General features: G+C 40.8%; 2 protein-coding genes across 6 annotated transcripts in view; both read right to left on the bottom strand.

The window, feature by feature from the left end:
* LOC126695431 (G-type lectin S-receptor-like serine/threonine-protein kinase At4g03230) overlaps positions 1 to 16,365 on the bottom strand; it is a 174,361-nt gene that overhangs the window by 135,348 nt on the left and 22,648 nt on the right. The gene's annotated exons all lie outside the window — the stretch shown is intronic.
* Positions 3,018 to 5,658, bottom strand: LOC126695433 (uncharacterized). Its single transcript, XM_050392191.1, has 4 exons — positions 5,302 to 5,658; positions 4,668 to 4,876; positions 4,240 to 4,347; positions 3,018 to 3,847 (listed from the first exon to the last, which is right to left on the bottom strand). Exons 1-4 carry the CDS (start codon positions 5,591 to 5,593, stop codon positions 3,140 to 3,142), a joined length of 1,317 nt encoding a protein of 438 aa, XP_050248148.1. The 5' UTR covers positions 5,594 to 5,658; the 3' UTR covers positions 3,018 to 3,139.

Here is a 16,365-nt window from a genome sequence, read left to right as displayed (position 1 = left end):
TACCAGTTATTAAATTATTCCTCAAGATTTCTGCAGAGCCTTAAGTACTCATCTCCTGAACCAACAAATAGCACGGTACTGCTTGAACAGTCGAGGAACAATCTATCTCCATCCAGCTGTGTTCAAAATGGACTTATTTCAATTGCACAATCATCTCAGCTGGACTTCTGCAGAAAGTGGAACCCCTCCATCCTTTACGGTTATAGTTTGAAACTACAAATGCATCCTTTGATGTGCTTTTGACTATACCATTAACCTCAAATTCAATGGAAGAATTACATAACACAGGGTTGTCCACAAAAGTAACATTTAAAACAGCAATGCTGTATACTGGAACTTGTTTTGGAAGTAATTGCAATAAGGAGTGAAGCTTTATTTTCCTTTCTCTGCTTTTCTTAGAAATAGCATCTTCAACTGCAGATGCTATTTTCCCTTTAAAACCATCCACTTCCCAGGAGTGAAAGAATTTAGTGCATAAGTATTTAAGGTTTTCAATTTGTAAGATGCATTAGACCATGGAATGCAGATTCAGACAGAAAATAATAGAGATTAATAAAATATGATGTTCATTATCAATTAACTTATCAGTTTTGAAGTTAGTACCATTGAAGTGGGAAGGGATCAATACTTCTATGACATGTTTATTTTTCGGTGGGCTGGGAGGGGGGGAGGGTGGGGCTTGAAAAGGTAAGCTCTTTCTAGACACTACGATACTAATTTAGGGAAAATATTTTTAACCAATAGAGTTGGTATAAAGTTTAGATTTACAGATGGAGCAGGCCAGGAAATCACATGAATTCTGATAAGTTCATAATTTAGGACCAAATGCTTACACAATCTTGTATTTTCGGCTCTCCTGTTAAACCCCATTCTGAAACAAAATCTCATCTGCTGTGTTATAATCTTGGATTGAAATCAAGGTAAGCCTTGAATCTGAAGAAGAGAAATGAAGGGGAAATTTCTAACAATATATTCCTAGGACGTAAAATACTAGTACGTCCCACTGAGGCAATCCAACTTCACACATTAAACCACTTACATTTCTATAACATCTATGTAGCTATCAAACTTCCCACAATCAAAAATGATCTGATGGAAAATCCAACAAATAATTTAAAAAATAAAAAATAATTTTGACCAAAGAAGAGAAGCAAATCTGAATTGAATCTCAGTTGATGCTCCACTGCAAAGAAAAAATATAACCTCTTGACTAGAACATACAGGAACTGACTGTATAGCAGTAGAACTTGCTTACATAGGAGGACTGCATTCCCCTGGTAAATCCAATATGCTCCACCATCCAACTTTATTTATATTTCCTTCTTGGTTCTTCGGAGTTGCAATTATCAGACCCATCTCTCAGAACAAAATTTCCATCATCTTGAAGCACTGCTTCTAGAGCACCAGAGCTCGTAGGGCTCAAATTTGTTGACCAAATTGGAATTTGAGACTCAATGAACAGAACTAAATTACCATCTGAGATTCTCAATACAGAAGAACCTATATCAGAGACTGGTGTCTCTCTGTTTGCCACCCAAACTATGGTTTTGCGAGAGACTTTCTTGTACCACATGCCTATATAGAAGTTAGAACGAGAAGAGTTACCTGGTGTGAAGAAACCGAGCTCAAAGTTCCCACCGTTAGAGATAATAGTTTGGTCACCAGAGAGAGATTGGTTTGCAGAGATAGTGTCAGCTCCATGGGAAAGATGATTGTTGAGAGATAGGCAGATGAAGAAAAAAGAAAGCATGAGCCATGGATTCTTCTTGTTATCCGTGGCTGCACAGAATTTTGCGGAGAAGCTGTGCTAAAATTTGACTTTGAAAGAGAGAACAAATGAATGGATCTTGAATTCTAGTTTTAGATTGGAAAATTGTTTTGTTATGGGCTCTGCCCCTTCAGTATTTTCTGGTGTAATTCTCTCTGAGCTTGTTCTTTTTTGAGCTCTCCTTTGTTACCCTTTTTGCACTCAATGAAGTATTTCTGCAAATTAATAAAAAAATTAATGTTGGCCACCTAGCCAAGGCCATGTTTATTTAAATAGGTGAATTCAATTTGCTCTCCATTTTTCAGCTTGTAGTATTCGCAGTAGTTTCATCGATTTTACCTACCAAATTAAATACCGATTCACGCCTTATGGAATGCAAGGAACATGTTTTACTTTTGAGGGGAAACAGCTTCACCCAAACTAGGTAATAGATATGGCGAATCTACTGCTACAAGATTACGAGGAGACTACTTTGTATACACCAGATAGCAACACAAAGGAGGAAAGACACCCAGCATGGGTTCAAGTGATAGTTCTTTGATTTTATTTGTCAGGGCTTTCCCGTTTAATATACCAGACCAAATCGTTCAGTGGTTTTATGTGCTGCTCAATGCTTTTATACATCATTAAATGTTAGCATGTACACCACATCAAACCGATGCATATTGTGCTGGAAGGTGATGCACAAGTAGTAACAGATGCGTTGATGGGCTGTAGCTCCCCCCCTACCTCTATCCAGATGATTATCGAAGGCATCCAGAGGCTGAATTGTAATGTCCTGGATTGGAAAGCCAGAAATGTTCGCAGAACAAGCAATATGGCTAGGAGTGCAAAATTTATGAATGATTCTGTTATCTGGGTTGAGGATATTCCACCCATCATTGAATTCCAACTAAAGAAAGATGTAACTGTTTTGGACCACGGTCCAGTTTAATGAATGTTGTTTGAAGTTTGAACATCAAAAAAAAAAAACCGATTTTACTAGCTCTAATGATCCCTCATCTATCTCTATGTATTTTTTTGAAAGTTAATTAAAAAAAAAAAAAAATTTAAAATTTTTACCTTTTTTTTTTTTTTTTTTTTTTTTTTTTTTTTTTTTACGTTGTACCAAACAATAAAAAATATTTTACACAACATTTTTATGTATGTTGCCAAACACTGTAAAATAAAAATATTTTCCTACTAATATTTTACATGTAAAATATTTTACCTTTGTAAATAAGAGAGAAAAGGCATAAAAAGAACAGTCCTCGCACCTTAAATGTCATTGGTATTTCAAACTTCACAATTGAATACTTTCATGATTTCATCCAACTTTACATGCAACATTGATCATACCTTTGTACTGACAATAATGAATGAGAAAACAAATCAATTGGGACGGTCATTTTCCTCAATCTTTGCACCACGCTTTTTTCGTCTCAGTGCACTCATCCTGCTCACATGAATACCTGAACTTTTGACCTTCACAGTCATTGTTCTTTTCCTCTCCAACCCAGCAGAAGCACCACATCTAAAGGTAGTTTTGTTATTGACAGCTAGAACTCTTTCAACTCTCTCTTTTCTCTTATTGTGAGGTAAACTTTGAGCTGATTGGTAGGCTCCACAAAGGCGGCCAAAATAGTATAGAGGATCAACATAGCACGATGATGAAGAGACAATGCCTTTCATGTTGGTTGGCTGGACAAGTTTTACAAAATCCTCTATCTCTGCAAAGCATGAGTGATCTGAGTATGGAACAGAATATATGTACTTATGAAACTTTTCCACAGAACCTAAATTTCCATTTGGCTTTTCAGTATGGTTCCCACCATTTCCGCTCCATTTGCTTCTGTTGTAACGAGAAGTTAAAAGGGAACCGAAAAGTTTGTCACCATTTTCAAGAGGGCTCACCACCCATGGAAGACCAGATGGCATGATACCTATAGTTGGGTGCATTGTGTTTAGTCCCTCTAAAGTTTCAACGCTAAAACTGTAACGAGGAACAGCTCGCACTCTTGTAAGAGAAGTCTTGGTTGTGAATATGTCATGGAACCCAAGAAGATGCATAGTTTGCAAGCGTTCTGGCCACACCCAAATCTTTAATAAAGAAAACAACAAAATTGGGTGAACAAATGAACAGGAAACAAATAAGAACAAGAACAATTAGATAAAAAGTGTCAAATATATGCATTTAACTACTTAATTTGATGTAGAGGGAAAAAAGTAGTAAGAATATCAGTGTACTTTTAGACTTCTAGTCATATGATAAATGACACTGTAAGTTCTCCAGACAATTCACGGTATTTTGTAAATTTTTAAACAACCAAAAGGAAATAAATTTATGATCAAAGATTAGATCATTTGGTCTTCTTCCAGTGATTTCCAAATTGGAAATCCAACTTAGCCGCATATTCGCAATAGTATGTCAGGTTCTTTTACAGAGACCATCATAATAATCCACAAATAAAAAAGATGGGTCTTCCTCTTACCTTTATTTTAAGTTCATGTGAAATGTGAAGCAAAAGGTCTTCTTTTCCCAGAGAGTCAATCCCAATAATTATGTCATGTTCAGGATGGGAGACAATGATATCAATAACCTGTAACCAGCCATCAAATAATTAGACTGTAAAACAAATTTCTTCTAGTATCATGATATTTTTCAGAGAAAAGTAGAATGATATTTTATGGAATAGATCTCAATTATGTAAAAATCCTAAACTAGAGAGTACCAGTAATTTATTCTGTACGAGCAATTCACAGCTGCTTGTGACCAAGATATGTTAAAACCGAAGTGGTATTCAGAAGGTTTAACAAAGTAGAACTAGTTCTTCAGTTAATTGCCCCTATGAAATGCATAAAACTATATCATACGATCTAAGCAAAACTAAAGAAATCCCAGAGAAATGTGCAAATGCACCTGTTGAGCAACAATTGCTCGAGATGGAAAAGCGTATGATGGATTGCAGTATGTGTTATCCAAGTAAAGGATGTCGACTACATCATCCTTAAGAGCATTGAGGAGCATGGTCCTTCCTATCTCTGCCCTCTTACTAGTTGTTTCCCAGCGGAAATCGCCAGTGTAAAGCAAGCAGCCAAACTCCCCACGGAACAAGAACATAACTGCACCTGTTTGGATAAAGAACTATCAAGCAATTTCTATGATGATGCAGTTTAAATGAATAAGACCTCGCAATGGACAAATGAGGTCCAAAATTAGAACAAGGTCCATGTTTCAAATATATTATCAGTGGATAACGTTTTCACCATACAAATCAAAAGATTCAAGCACATCTTCCATTAAAAAAAAAAAAACCACAACCAGATTCCACGAACAAATTTAATTAGAATAGGAATGTAATGACATTGATGCAATTAAAACTGGGTTTGCAGGAAAATGAACAGTTTCCAACTGGATGCAAGTTACAGTGTCTAATTAATATATACTGACTGGCACAAATAAGATGGAAATTCTGTTTAGCTAAAAATTAAGCTAGAGAAGAATGTTGGTTTGAGAAGATGAAGCAAACAATTGGGGAGCAATGTAAAAATACCGGGACAATGGTGAGCGTCGATGGGCATGACTTGAAGAGTGGAAGAAGAAGCGGAGGAAGGGGAGACGAGAGAGATGGAGTGCCAAGTGCCGACGGCCAGTAGGCGGAGGAGGGAGAGGTTGAAGCCAGGGAATTTGAAGGGGAAGAGCTTGGCGGTGAGTCGGGAGCAGAAGATTGGACCCTTGGCCCAGCTGGAAGATAACCCTTGGGTGTGGTCCGAATGCAGGTGCGTCAAGAAGTACGCCTGGCTGTGCCCCGTCCACCTGTCCACCGATATCAGACCCTTCTCCATTTCCACAGAATCTCTCTGAGAGAGAGAGAGAGAGAGCAAGAGAGGTTTCTGTTGTTTTGGTTTTGGGCGGCGAAATTGGTTGTTTTTTAAATTTTAAGCGATTTTGGATTTTATAAATAGTTATGGGAATAAAATTACAGCTAAACAATTAATCAAAAATTAAATATTTTAAATAAAATTACTCTATTGTCTTTTGTTTGGTTTTCCTTCACTTCTCAACAACAAAATAATAAGAAAGTAATTTAATATTATATCATTACACATTCACTCAAATAAGTAGAATAAAAAATTAAAAAATCATGACTCAAAATTTTTCCACACTTTGAATGTCAAAATCTTAAAACGATAAAAATAAATATGCCAAATAGTTTTCTTTCAACCTAATTCCTCCTTTTCCACCACTTATTTGGCAACCAAACAATAAGAAACAAATTCAGAGTCTCAGACTATAACTAGAGTACAAAAAATAAAAAGTAAAAGACCAAATTATTCCAAGGACCTATTTGCTTCGGTGCAGATCATTTTTCATAAAATATTTTCTTCATTTTTCAACATTTTCCCTAATTGGGTAATTGGGTAATTTTGTTATTTTCACAATATTCCATTCTATTTAACATGGTTTTTAGAATTCAAAGAACCGATAAAGGAAGAGGTTCAAGGATTTTAAGGTCAGACTGAGGTTTGACCAAGGTCAAACCGTGATAATGTCATAATTACTTTAATAATTAATTAAAACCCAAATATAGATATTAAATTTATAAAATTAGCAAAATTGACTAATATATCTATATGTGTGAGGAAAATTTAATGACTTTCAAGCATATTTTTACAAATTAAATAAGAAATTTAATAAAATAAAATAATAAAGCATGAAAACATTAAAAGCTATGATTAATTTTTGAAGTAAAGTTGAATATTTTTGAAGGATTTTAATTATAATTTTTTTTATACGTTCCCTTTAAGAGGTGGATAATTTAATTCAGTAGAATAGAATTGTGTTAAGTTGTTTTCAATATATATATATATATAAATATATATTGCGTTGAGCATCAACTTGCAAGCGTAGCTTAGTGGTTAGACTTTAGCTCTAACTCTGATAAGCTGTGCCTAGGTTGTAAACCTGGTAAGCGCACTTTTTTTTTTAAGCCTAAAGAGGCCTAACAGAATTGAGTCATTATAGTAGGAATAACAGAACAATATGTCAGGAAATGAGGGAAATCAAGAAGTGGGCTAAAGAAATATAAGGTCCATCATCAAATAAAGCCCAGCTCCTAAAAGGAGCGGGAAATCAAAACGTAGCCCATATAAAAGGTCAAAGAAAATGGACGGCAGGCTATGCAGGCAAGCCTTCAGACCACGGCAGACGAATGGGCAGCAGGCAAATTTTGGACACATATGGAAGGAAGGCACGCGCAAGGCCCAGGCACCACCAGCCTGTACCCAGCCAATATAGAGCATGGTGAGGTCGGGGGTCAGAGATTCAGAGGGCATGGTTTGGTGGTGGGGAGAGGGGAAAGATCTATTTTTGAGGTTCTAACTCAAGCTCTTTCGGGGAGGTGTCCTGCTGGGATGATTTACTACCCAAAAGAGGCAAGCTGAGTTGGAACCATTAGGTGCATGTCATGAGGGATAGGAAGAGAGAAAGAGCCTAGACCGTAGTAGGAAAGGGTGCCACGGCAGACAAGCAAACAAAATACTCTTCTTTGTCTGGTGATGGGGGGTGGCATCCAGACGGAATAGTGATGGTCGGCCAATACACCCAGACCAGACAAAGGAGGTTAAGGGCTAAAACAGTTAAATCCGGTCACGGCAGACACTATAAAAAAAGGGTCTTATCGCGAACAGAAACGGAGGAACAGTGGGAACTTTGACTAAGAAATAGGAATTTGAAAAGAGAAACTAAGAAATAGAAAAAGAAACAAGTGGGAAAGAAAGAAAACAACCAGAAAGAAAACAAAGTGAGAATTAAAACGACAGGCATGCACCGGTAGATTGATTCCCTCTCTCCCTCATGAAGTCCTGCTCTCTGTGAAAACCACAAGGAGCTTTTGTGCATAAACCACTCAAGTCCGTTTCCCTCAAGACAATTAATCTCCACGGCAGGATTTTTTTTCCTGAGAGATTAATTGCGTTGAGAAGGAACGTTCTTTCCTCTTTGGCTTTGCTCCTACGGACCGGACTTTAGTTGATTTCCTAACATTCTGATTAACCCATACATATTAATACTTGTTCACTTCTGTTCTGTTCTTTCTCTTCCGTAAAAATGATTAATATTGCTGTTGTAATTGTGTTCAAGGGCTGTTTGGTCATTTCCCACTGAATGGCCAGATATTTTATTTATTTTATTATTATTATCTCTGTCTGCCACAACTTGTCTAAAACAGTTCTGCCTGCCGTAAGCACATTCCTAGCAAACCTGGCCTAGTTTGCGCACAAGCCGGACCAACTTAAGTTGTAGCTAAACCGGTCCCAACTCCCTTATCTAGAAAACTTGGGCCTAGTGCCGCAGGAAGCAGCCCAACACCATTAGCACAGCCCACCACCTTACAATTGGCAACTCCACTAGGGAGTTGGGAAACAGATAGAGATGAAAAAACAGAACCCTTTGCAAACAATGCCACTAAAGTAAAGAACGACACGAAATATGAGTGTCGTGCCCTCGCAAGCAAAGTCCAGGCCAATAACACCTCACCAACAGCAACTTAACCAAACGGAAGGTGCCAACAAAACGGGGGTTGATCCTCAACCGTAGCCAAGAATTCCCACAGACAATGTCAGTACTTTTATTGAAGTATTGCAATCACTGCAACACTTGCAGCAACAAATGATGGAAGAAATCCGTCAACTAAAAGCAGACAAGACAAAGGAGAAAGGCAGCCAGCATGACCCAGAGCATGCGGCAGACAGAGAAGAGACACTAGCAGGAGGTGTCCCATGGAATGCTGAACAACGTTTCATTACTATAGCCGAAGTAGCGGCTCTCCTAGAACAAGAGAGAGCCAGAACACCTAAGGAGAGGTTTTACGCATGAAGGCCTTCTTACCCATTAAAAGTACTCAGTAAACCATACCTCGAGAGGTATGAGCCGAGGGCCTTTGCATAATACAACGGTAAGAAGGGAAGTGCAGTTGAGCACATGAGCAAGTTTATTGATACCCTTGGCCCTCACGCCGCAAACGAAGACTTATGTCTTCTAGAATTTTCAAAGTCACTGTGTGACCAGGCATACACCTGGTACATCGGCTTAAAACTAGGATCGATCCTAACTTGGGATGACATGGTGGATGTATTTTGCACTAAGTACTTCCACGGAGAGGAAACAGTAACGCTCACAACCCTACAAGCGACCAAGCAAAGGAGTGGCGAAGATTTGATGGAATACATCAAGAGGTTCAGGGACATAGCACTTGACTGCTATAATCATTGTGAAGAAAGGACCTTAGTAGAAATGTGTATGACTAACATGATTCGGGAATTTGGAGCTGTCCTAGAAAATCTAGAAATTTCCCAGTTTGCACAGCTATTGCAGAAAGCCAGGAAGACGGCCCAGTCCGTAAAACCAAGTTCACACAAAAGAAACGCCCCGCAAGCTATGGCGGTGTCCATTGGAGAGCGGAGAAGGAAAACTGAAGGGAGGGAATATGATACGCCCCCACCCATACCATGACTCCTAAGGAGCTGGATGTGCTACTAGACAAATGGATAGCAGACGGAATCTTTAAATCCAACCAGGTTTCCAGAGAACCCACGGAGGAAGAAAGAAGAGATTCTCGCTTCTGCCACCTGCACAACTATGTACAACATCCCACCGTAGAATGCTGGGCGCTTTGCAGATTGGTACACTGCAGGATTAAAGAAGGCACATTGGAGTTAACCTAGTAAGAAGTCCAAAGAAACCCATTCCTGAACCACAAGGGAAAGGATATAGCAGCAGTGGTGATATGCGCAGACCCGGGGGAGGACGAGGAGGAGAACCTGGCCCTACCTGTCGCGGTAATTACCACTCTATAGCAAAGTGCCAAATTCAAAAGTTTGTTTGACTAGTTGGGACTCACATCAAAGGAAAGAAAGATAGCCACAGAGGCTTTGGTGAGTATCGCCTCTGGGGCAGGGGTAGAATGCTTATCAGCAAAAATGCCAGAAGATAGAGCCCTCCTACAAGAATCAACCGAGATCACGTTTAGCAATAAGGATATGGAGGTGGGACACCCAGATCACAGGAGACCTCTCTATTTGGCAACATCCATAAACCAAATCCCCATCAAGAGGGCCTTGGTAGATTCAGGTGCTTCCGTAAACCTCATTCCGTTGAACACCTTGCAAGCGGCAGGAATTTCAGAAAGAAAGATCCAAGGATGCTCGATGGAAGTAACAGGGTTCGGCGGAAGAGGCAAGTACACCGCAGGCCACATTCAGTTGTGGTTGAAAGTAGGTCCTATAGCTTCTTTAACTCGTTTCCATGTGGTCAGAATGGAAGTATACTATCATGTGCTTTTGGGAAGGCCCTGGCTGCACAAACACCGATTGGTCCCGTCCACCTATCACCAGTGTGTGAAAGGAAGATTGAATGGTAGGATGATATGTATAGCTGCAAACCCCTCGCCATTCAAGCAAGTAGAAGCTCACCTAGTGGAAACCATGTTTTACGACCAATTGGCTCCATCTGGGGAAAGATCGGTTTTAAAGCCACGAGGTTCCTTCATGCCTAGATGGGAAGATGTCCAAGGTGACCCAGAATCCGATCTAAGGGAGTTACTAGCGTGAAAGAAGAAAAGAAAAGAAGTGCCTACCGTAGAATCAGATAACACACCCCAATGCATCAGGGTCTAAGACCTTGATGGTAAGATTGTGTATAAGTTATGAAGGCGCGTGGGGCCCACGAGTGAGATGCAAGCAAGCCCCACCCGAGAATGGCAGCACGGGAGTTTGGCGTGTTATGTCGCTCAAGAAAATTTGGGAAAAGAAAAAGAAAAGGATGGGGAAGTTGTGGCAGAAAAAGATGCACATGTGGTGGCAGAAGAAAAATTGGAAGAAGTTGACTTAGGGTTTGGTTCACAGGAACCAAGGCCTATTTCAATTAGTGCAAGTTTGACAAAAAAAGAGAAGTCAGAACTGATACTGCTGTTGAAAGAGTTCAAAGATGTTTTCACTTGGGACTATAATGAAATGCCAAAATTAGACCTTGGGCTATTTGTGCATACATTAAATGTAGACCCAGAGGCCAAGCCGGTGGCCCAACCTGCTAGGATATTTCATACAGAAGTAGAAGGGCAGATAGTTAAAGAAGTACAGAAATTGCTAGCCGCAGGATTCATCGAGCCTATTCAACATCCTCACTGGCTATCCAACATAGTACCAGTAAAGAAGAAGAACGGCCAGATAAGATGTTGTGTAGATTTCAGAAATCTCAACAAAGCCTGTCCAAAGGACGAGTTCCCACTGCCAAACTTGGATTTACTAATAGATTCTGCGGCAAGAAGCGCCATGTTTTCGTTCATGGATGGGTTCAGCGGATACAATCAGATCAAGATGGCACCAAAAGATGTAGAGAAAACTGCTTTCAGAACACCTGTGGGCAATTTCTACTACACTGTGATGCCCTTCGGGTTAAAAAATGCAGACACAACTTATTAACGAGCAATGACGGCCATATTTCACAACATGATGCACCAGGAACTAGAGGACTATGTGGATGACACAGTGGTTAAATCAAAGAGGAGAGAAGAACACTTCTACATGTTGAAAAGGGTATTCGAAAGATGCAGAGCCTTTAAGCTAAGAATGAACCCCCTCAAGTGCGCATTTGGGGTGTCCTCTAGGAAATTCTTGGGTTTCCTGGTTCACAGCAGAGGGATAGATGTGAACCCAGCCAAAGCCACGGCTATAGTGACTATGAGATCTCCGATCACAGTAAAAGAGTTAAAAAGTTTCTTAGGAAAATTCTCATATATCCGAAGATTCATTCTTGAGTTGACATCAATTACTTCTGCTTTCACCAAGTTGCTCAAGAAGGGGCAAAGTTTTGAGTAGGGAGAAGCATAGCAGACAGCCTTCAAGAGGCTACAGCAAATAATGATGAATCTCCCCACGGTGCAGGCCCCTATCCACAAAAAACCATTGTTACTTTACTTGGCCACCAACTCGTATGCCATTGGTGCACTAATTGCCCAAGAGGACGGAAGTGGCATCGAGTAACCAGTGTACTACATCAGTCACGTCTTAAAAGATGCAGAAACTTGTTATTCAAGGGCAGATAGAGCATGCCTGGCCATTGTATATGCTTCGCAAAGGTTGCATCATTATTTCTTGGCCTACGAAGTATGGTTGATGACTAAGTTCCATGCCATTAAAGCTTTGTTACAGCAACTGATCCTCTCTGGCAGAATATCCCAGTGGTTGTTATAATTGTCACAATACGACTTAAGAATGGGGACGCCTAGGGCGGTGAAAATTCAGGCTATAGCGGATCTATTGGCACAGTTTCCGGGAGAGGAAGAATTCCCATTGGATGATGAAGTTCCAGGGGAAGTAGTCGTGGCGGAAGAGGTAAGAGAACAATGGGTAATGAAGTTTGATGGGTCTTCTACTACCCAGTTTGGAGGGGTGGGAGTAGTCTTGTATCGTGAAGAAGACAAGGCAATGGCGCTATCGTTCAAGCTGGAATTCTCCTGTTCAAACAACACGGCCGAATACGAAACCTACCTAACCAGGCTAGCCACGGCTCTCGTAATGGGAGCCAAACATTTAAGAGTATTGGGAAATTCGAACCTGGTTGTCTGCCAGGCCAAGGGAAGCTTTTCCTTAAAAGAGCCCAGCCTAGCCCCATATAGAGTGATGGCCCAAGGGATGGAAATAGAGCATGCTCCAAAAAACGAAAACCAGTTTGCGGACGCATTAGCCACACTGGGGTCACAAATAATTTTCAAAGGGGATAGCACCAGGATAGAAGTCAGCAAAAGGGAAGAATCCATCATTGAGGTGTTGAAGGAAAAGTTCCGGGAGGAATAGGGCGAAGGAGATTGGCGAATCCCCATAAGGGAAGTCTTGATAAAGGGAGAAGATGCCGTAGAATTAAAAATACTAAAAGACTACGCCTTGGTAAGAAAGGAGTTGTACCATAGGATGCCAGGTGGGGTCTTGTCCAGATGTGTGGGGCAAGAGAAAGCCCAAAGAAAATTGCAAGTACACGATAAGACTTGCGGGTCCTGTGGGGAAGTCAGCCTTTACCGCAAACTTCAAAGAGCAGGCTTCTATTGGCCAAGTATGGGTAAAAACGCAGATCAAGTCTAAACCCAGTGTGGGTCCTGCCAGCTTGCAGCAAATAGAGAGGAAAGTTATGCTGTATTCATAAGCGAAGACTGGAGAAGCCCTTTCATACGATACCTAACAGAAGGCATCCTACCATAAAAGTACAGTAAAATATACAAGCTTAAGAGGTTGGCAACACGTTACTTTTTGCATAACATGGTCCTTTTCAAAAAAGAATACGATGGAGACCCTTTGAGGTGCTTGGGCCCTGAAGAAGCAAAAGAAATGATAAAAGTACATTTAGGGGAATGTGATGAACACCAGGGGAAGAAAAAGCTTTACAAATGCCTGCTGCAGATGGGCTACTACTGGCCTACCATGAAAAGAGATGTAGCAAAATTTGTAAAAAAGTGCCACAATTGTCAAGTACAAGCCAACTTAATTCATACCCATCCGTAGAATTTACATAGCATGGTCACCCCATGGCCCTTCCACACTTATGGGCTAGATTTAGTAAGACCAGTTAACCCACCATCACGTAGACACATATGGATATTAGTGGCTACAGAGTATTTTACTAAGTGGGTAGAGGCAGTACCACTCCATAAGGCCACAGGAGGAGCAATGGCAAATTTTATCAAAGAAAATATAATTGTAAGGTTTGAGGTGCCCCACAGGATCATCAGTAACAATGGCACACCATTTGTCAACAGTGATGTAAGGAAGATGTTAGAGTTCTACCAAGTCAAACACCACCGGTCATCGCCTTATTACCCTCAAGGGAATGGGAAAGCAGAGGCAACAAACAAAACTCTTACAAAGATTATCAGTAAAATGAGCCAAAAGTATATGGGAGAATGGGCGACACACCTGCCAGACGCTCTTTAGGCTTATAGAAAATCACCAAAGTCAACCACAGGCTTTTCATCTTTTTCCTTAGTCTACGGAACTGAGGTAGTAAGCCCAGCAGAAATAATGACACCGTCCTTGAGAGTCATGCAAATGCGAGAAAAAGAAAATGAGGGAGAATTCTTTGCGGTAGAAAGGTGCGAAGATCTAGAAGGACTTGATGAAAAGAGAGAAAAGGTCCAGGAACACAGCCGTAGATACAGATAAAAGATGATTGAAGCATATGGTAGGATGACCAAGGAGAGAGTATTCGCAGAAGGACAACTTGTGCTAAAGGTGGCAGACTATGTCAGGCGAGGCATGGTAGGACCATCTAAGTTTGCACCGAAGTGGGAAGGACCCCTTATGATAAGGGAAGCACATCAAAGTGGGTATTACCGTCTAACTTAAATGGATGGCAGAGACTTAATGGATCCCATCAATGGGAAGTGGCTGAAACGTTATTATGCCTAGGGAAAAGAGTTATATGGTTGTCACTTTCTTTTGTCTTGCTAAAAGCTTTTATGTTTCCTTTACTTTTTTTTTTCCTTCAAGTGATTATGTCATAGGACAAAAAAAAAAAAAAAAAAAAAAATTGTAACGTGCTTTCATGAATATGTAATGAAAAAGTACGAAGTATTAACACTATGTCAAAGCAATAGTAAAAGTAGTAGCAAAGTGTAGCATCATAATTACAAACCCAAACTGTGGCAAACACACGCCAAATAAGTGCTATAGGAAACATATAACTGTTCTGGACGAAATAATAAAGGAAGGAAAGCAAAAAAAAAAAGATGGGGGGGAGGGAAGGTAACTGCATCATCATCAATGGAGTCCAGAAATGAGAGTCTGATCTCCAAAACATCTGGGCCCACCAATACTAAAAAGAAGGTGCTCACGACGACTCTCCAAGTCCGACACCTCCTTCTTCAGAATCTCGATCCGGACATCTATAGCATCAACAGCTAGCTGAACTCTTCTCATAAAAAGGGCTCGGGCAACCTCACGGAGGTGATCTAGAACAAACCTCTATGGCAAAACCCACGCTGATAAGCTCCTAAATTGCGACCCTCCACTACAAGATCCTTTTGGTAGAGATAGTGTCAACAAAGCTGTGCTCAATGTCGTTCAACACGTATCCTAACATCTTCAAGAAATGCTCCCTAGCAGAACGGCCAAGACGGAATCATTGCATAAAATCGCCACAGCTGCTGTAGATCATCACCAAATGGGAAACACAACCCTTGGGAACTCGAAAGCCATAAAAAACCACGTAAGGAGGACCAGAAGCCCAAAAGTCTGCCGGGCCAAGGTCATTAACCTCTGGCTGGTCAAAGCGGGCGAAAAAGGCTGTAGCATCATTTGTAGGGTTTGGGATGGCGGAAAAACTGCTACCCACCTCAAACTGAGAAGGGGCAGTGGGAAGCGGACCTATTAAGAAAAACGCAAGGCAAAATGAGAAGCCATGGTCTAGGAAGGAAAGACTTACAAAAAGAAAATGAAGGGGAAGATAAAAGGGAAAGGAAACTTACCGAGGCCAGCAGGAATAGGGGCTGCGGGTACAGCAGGAACAAGTACTGTGGGTACAGCAGAAACAGGTGCTGTGGGTACGGCAGATAAAGGTGCAGAAAGTGCAGCAGGAATGGGTGCTACAGGTATGGTAGGAGCAGTCATTCCTACGCTTGTTGCAAATCTTGGCACCTCAAAAATCTCTGCAAGCAGGGAGATAGGTGAACAAATGAAATGCAAATACATATAAGGAAAAAAAAAAAAGAAAAAAAAAAGAGTGAACTTAGCAGAAAAGTAGAGAAGACACATACCCAAAAAATCAGGCTCGGGAGCACTCTCCTCTTCGTCAGAATCAGAAATTCTCTTCTTTAGGATAGGCGCATCATCAGGATCCTCAAGAATGTCATTGGACCTCTCAGAGGATAAGTCTATGTTAAGACCATGTGTAGCAAAACCGGGAATGGAGGAAGGAGTAACAACCAAAAAAGCACCGTCCTTTGTAGCCTGGGGGAGAGCCGCAGTGGGGTCACTGGTGGAAATAACAAGTGGAAGAACAGAGGAAGTGGTCTTGGTCTAAACGGCAGTAGGAGAAATGGCTCTCTCTGGAGGAGCAGGTGTCTCGGCGGACAGAGGTGTAGTCTTACCAACCCCTTCGGTATGAGTACCCTCTTCTCTGCGTACTGGCTCGGCGAAAGGGGTGGGAGCTTTGGCAGGAACCTTATGTGCAGCAGTAGAGGGAGTGGGTGTTGCGAATGCCACATCGGCCCATAAAAAAAGCCCACCATGGGTACACCCATGGAGGCGGAGATCTCCTCGATAGTAGGGCGATATACGGAGAGAGGTTTGGGCTCCTCCTAAAAAAAAAGAAGGGGAATATAAATACTGATGTGAAGACCAAAGGAACTATTAACTATATGAGGCAAACAAAAGACATGTGGCAGAGGGAGCACGTGGGAAGAAGAAAAAAAAAAAAGAAGTAAAGAAAAGAGATGTACCTCAGATTCAGGCTCATCAAGTAGAATAGAACGGGTAACTGACGAGTCCTCCTTATGCTTAGACTAAGAAAAAGAGAAGGAGGAAATTAACAAGGTTAGCCGCAAGAAAGTTAAGAGGTCTTTTCTTAAAAA

Source organism: Quercus robur, chromosome 8 (genome assembly GCF_932294415.1).
Source record: "Quercus robur chromosome 8, dhQueRobu3.1, whole genome shotgun sequence".
Lineage (NCBI taxonomy): Eukaryota > Viridiplantae > Streptophyta > Magnoliopsida > Fagales > Fagaceae > Quercus > Quercus robur.
This window is presented reverse-complemented; position numbering and strand designations above follow the sequence as displayed.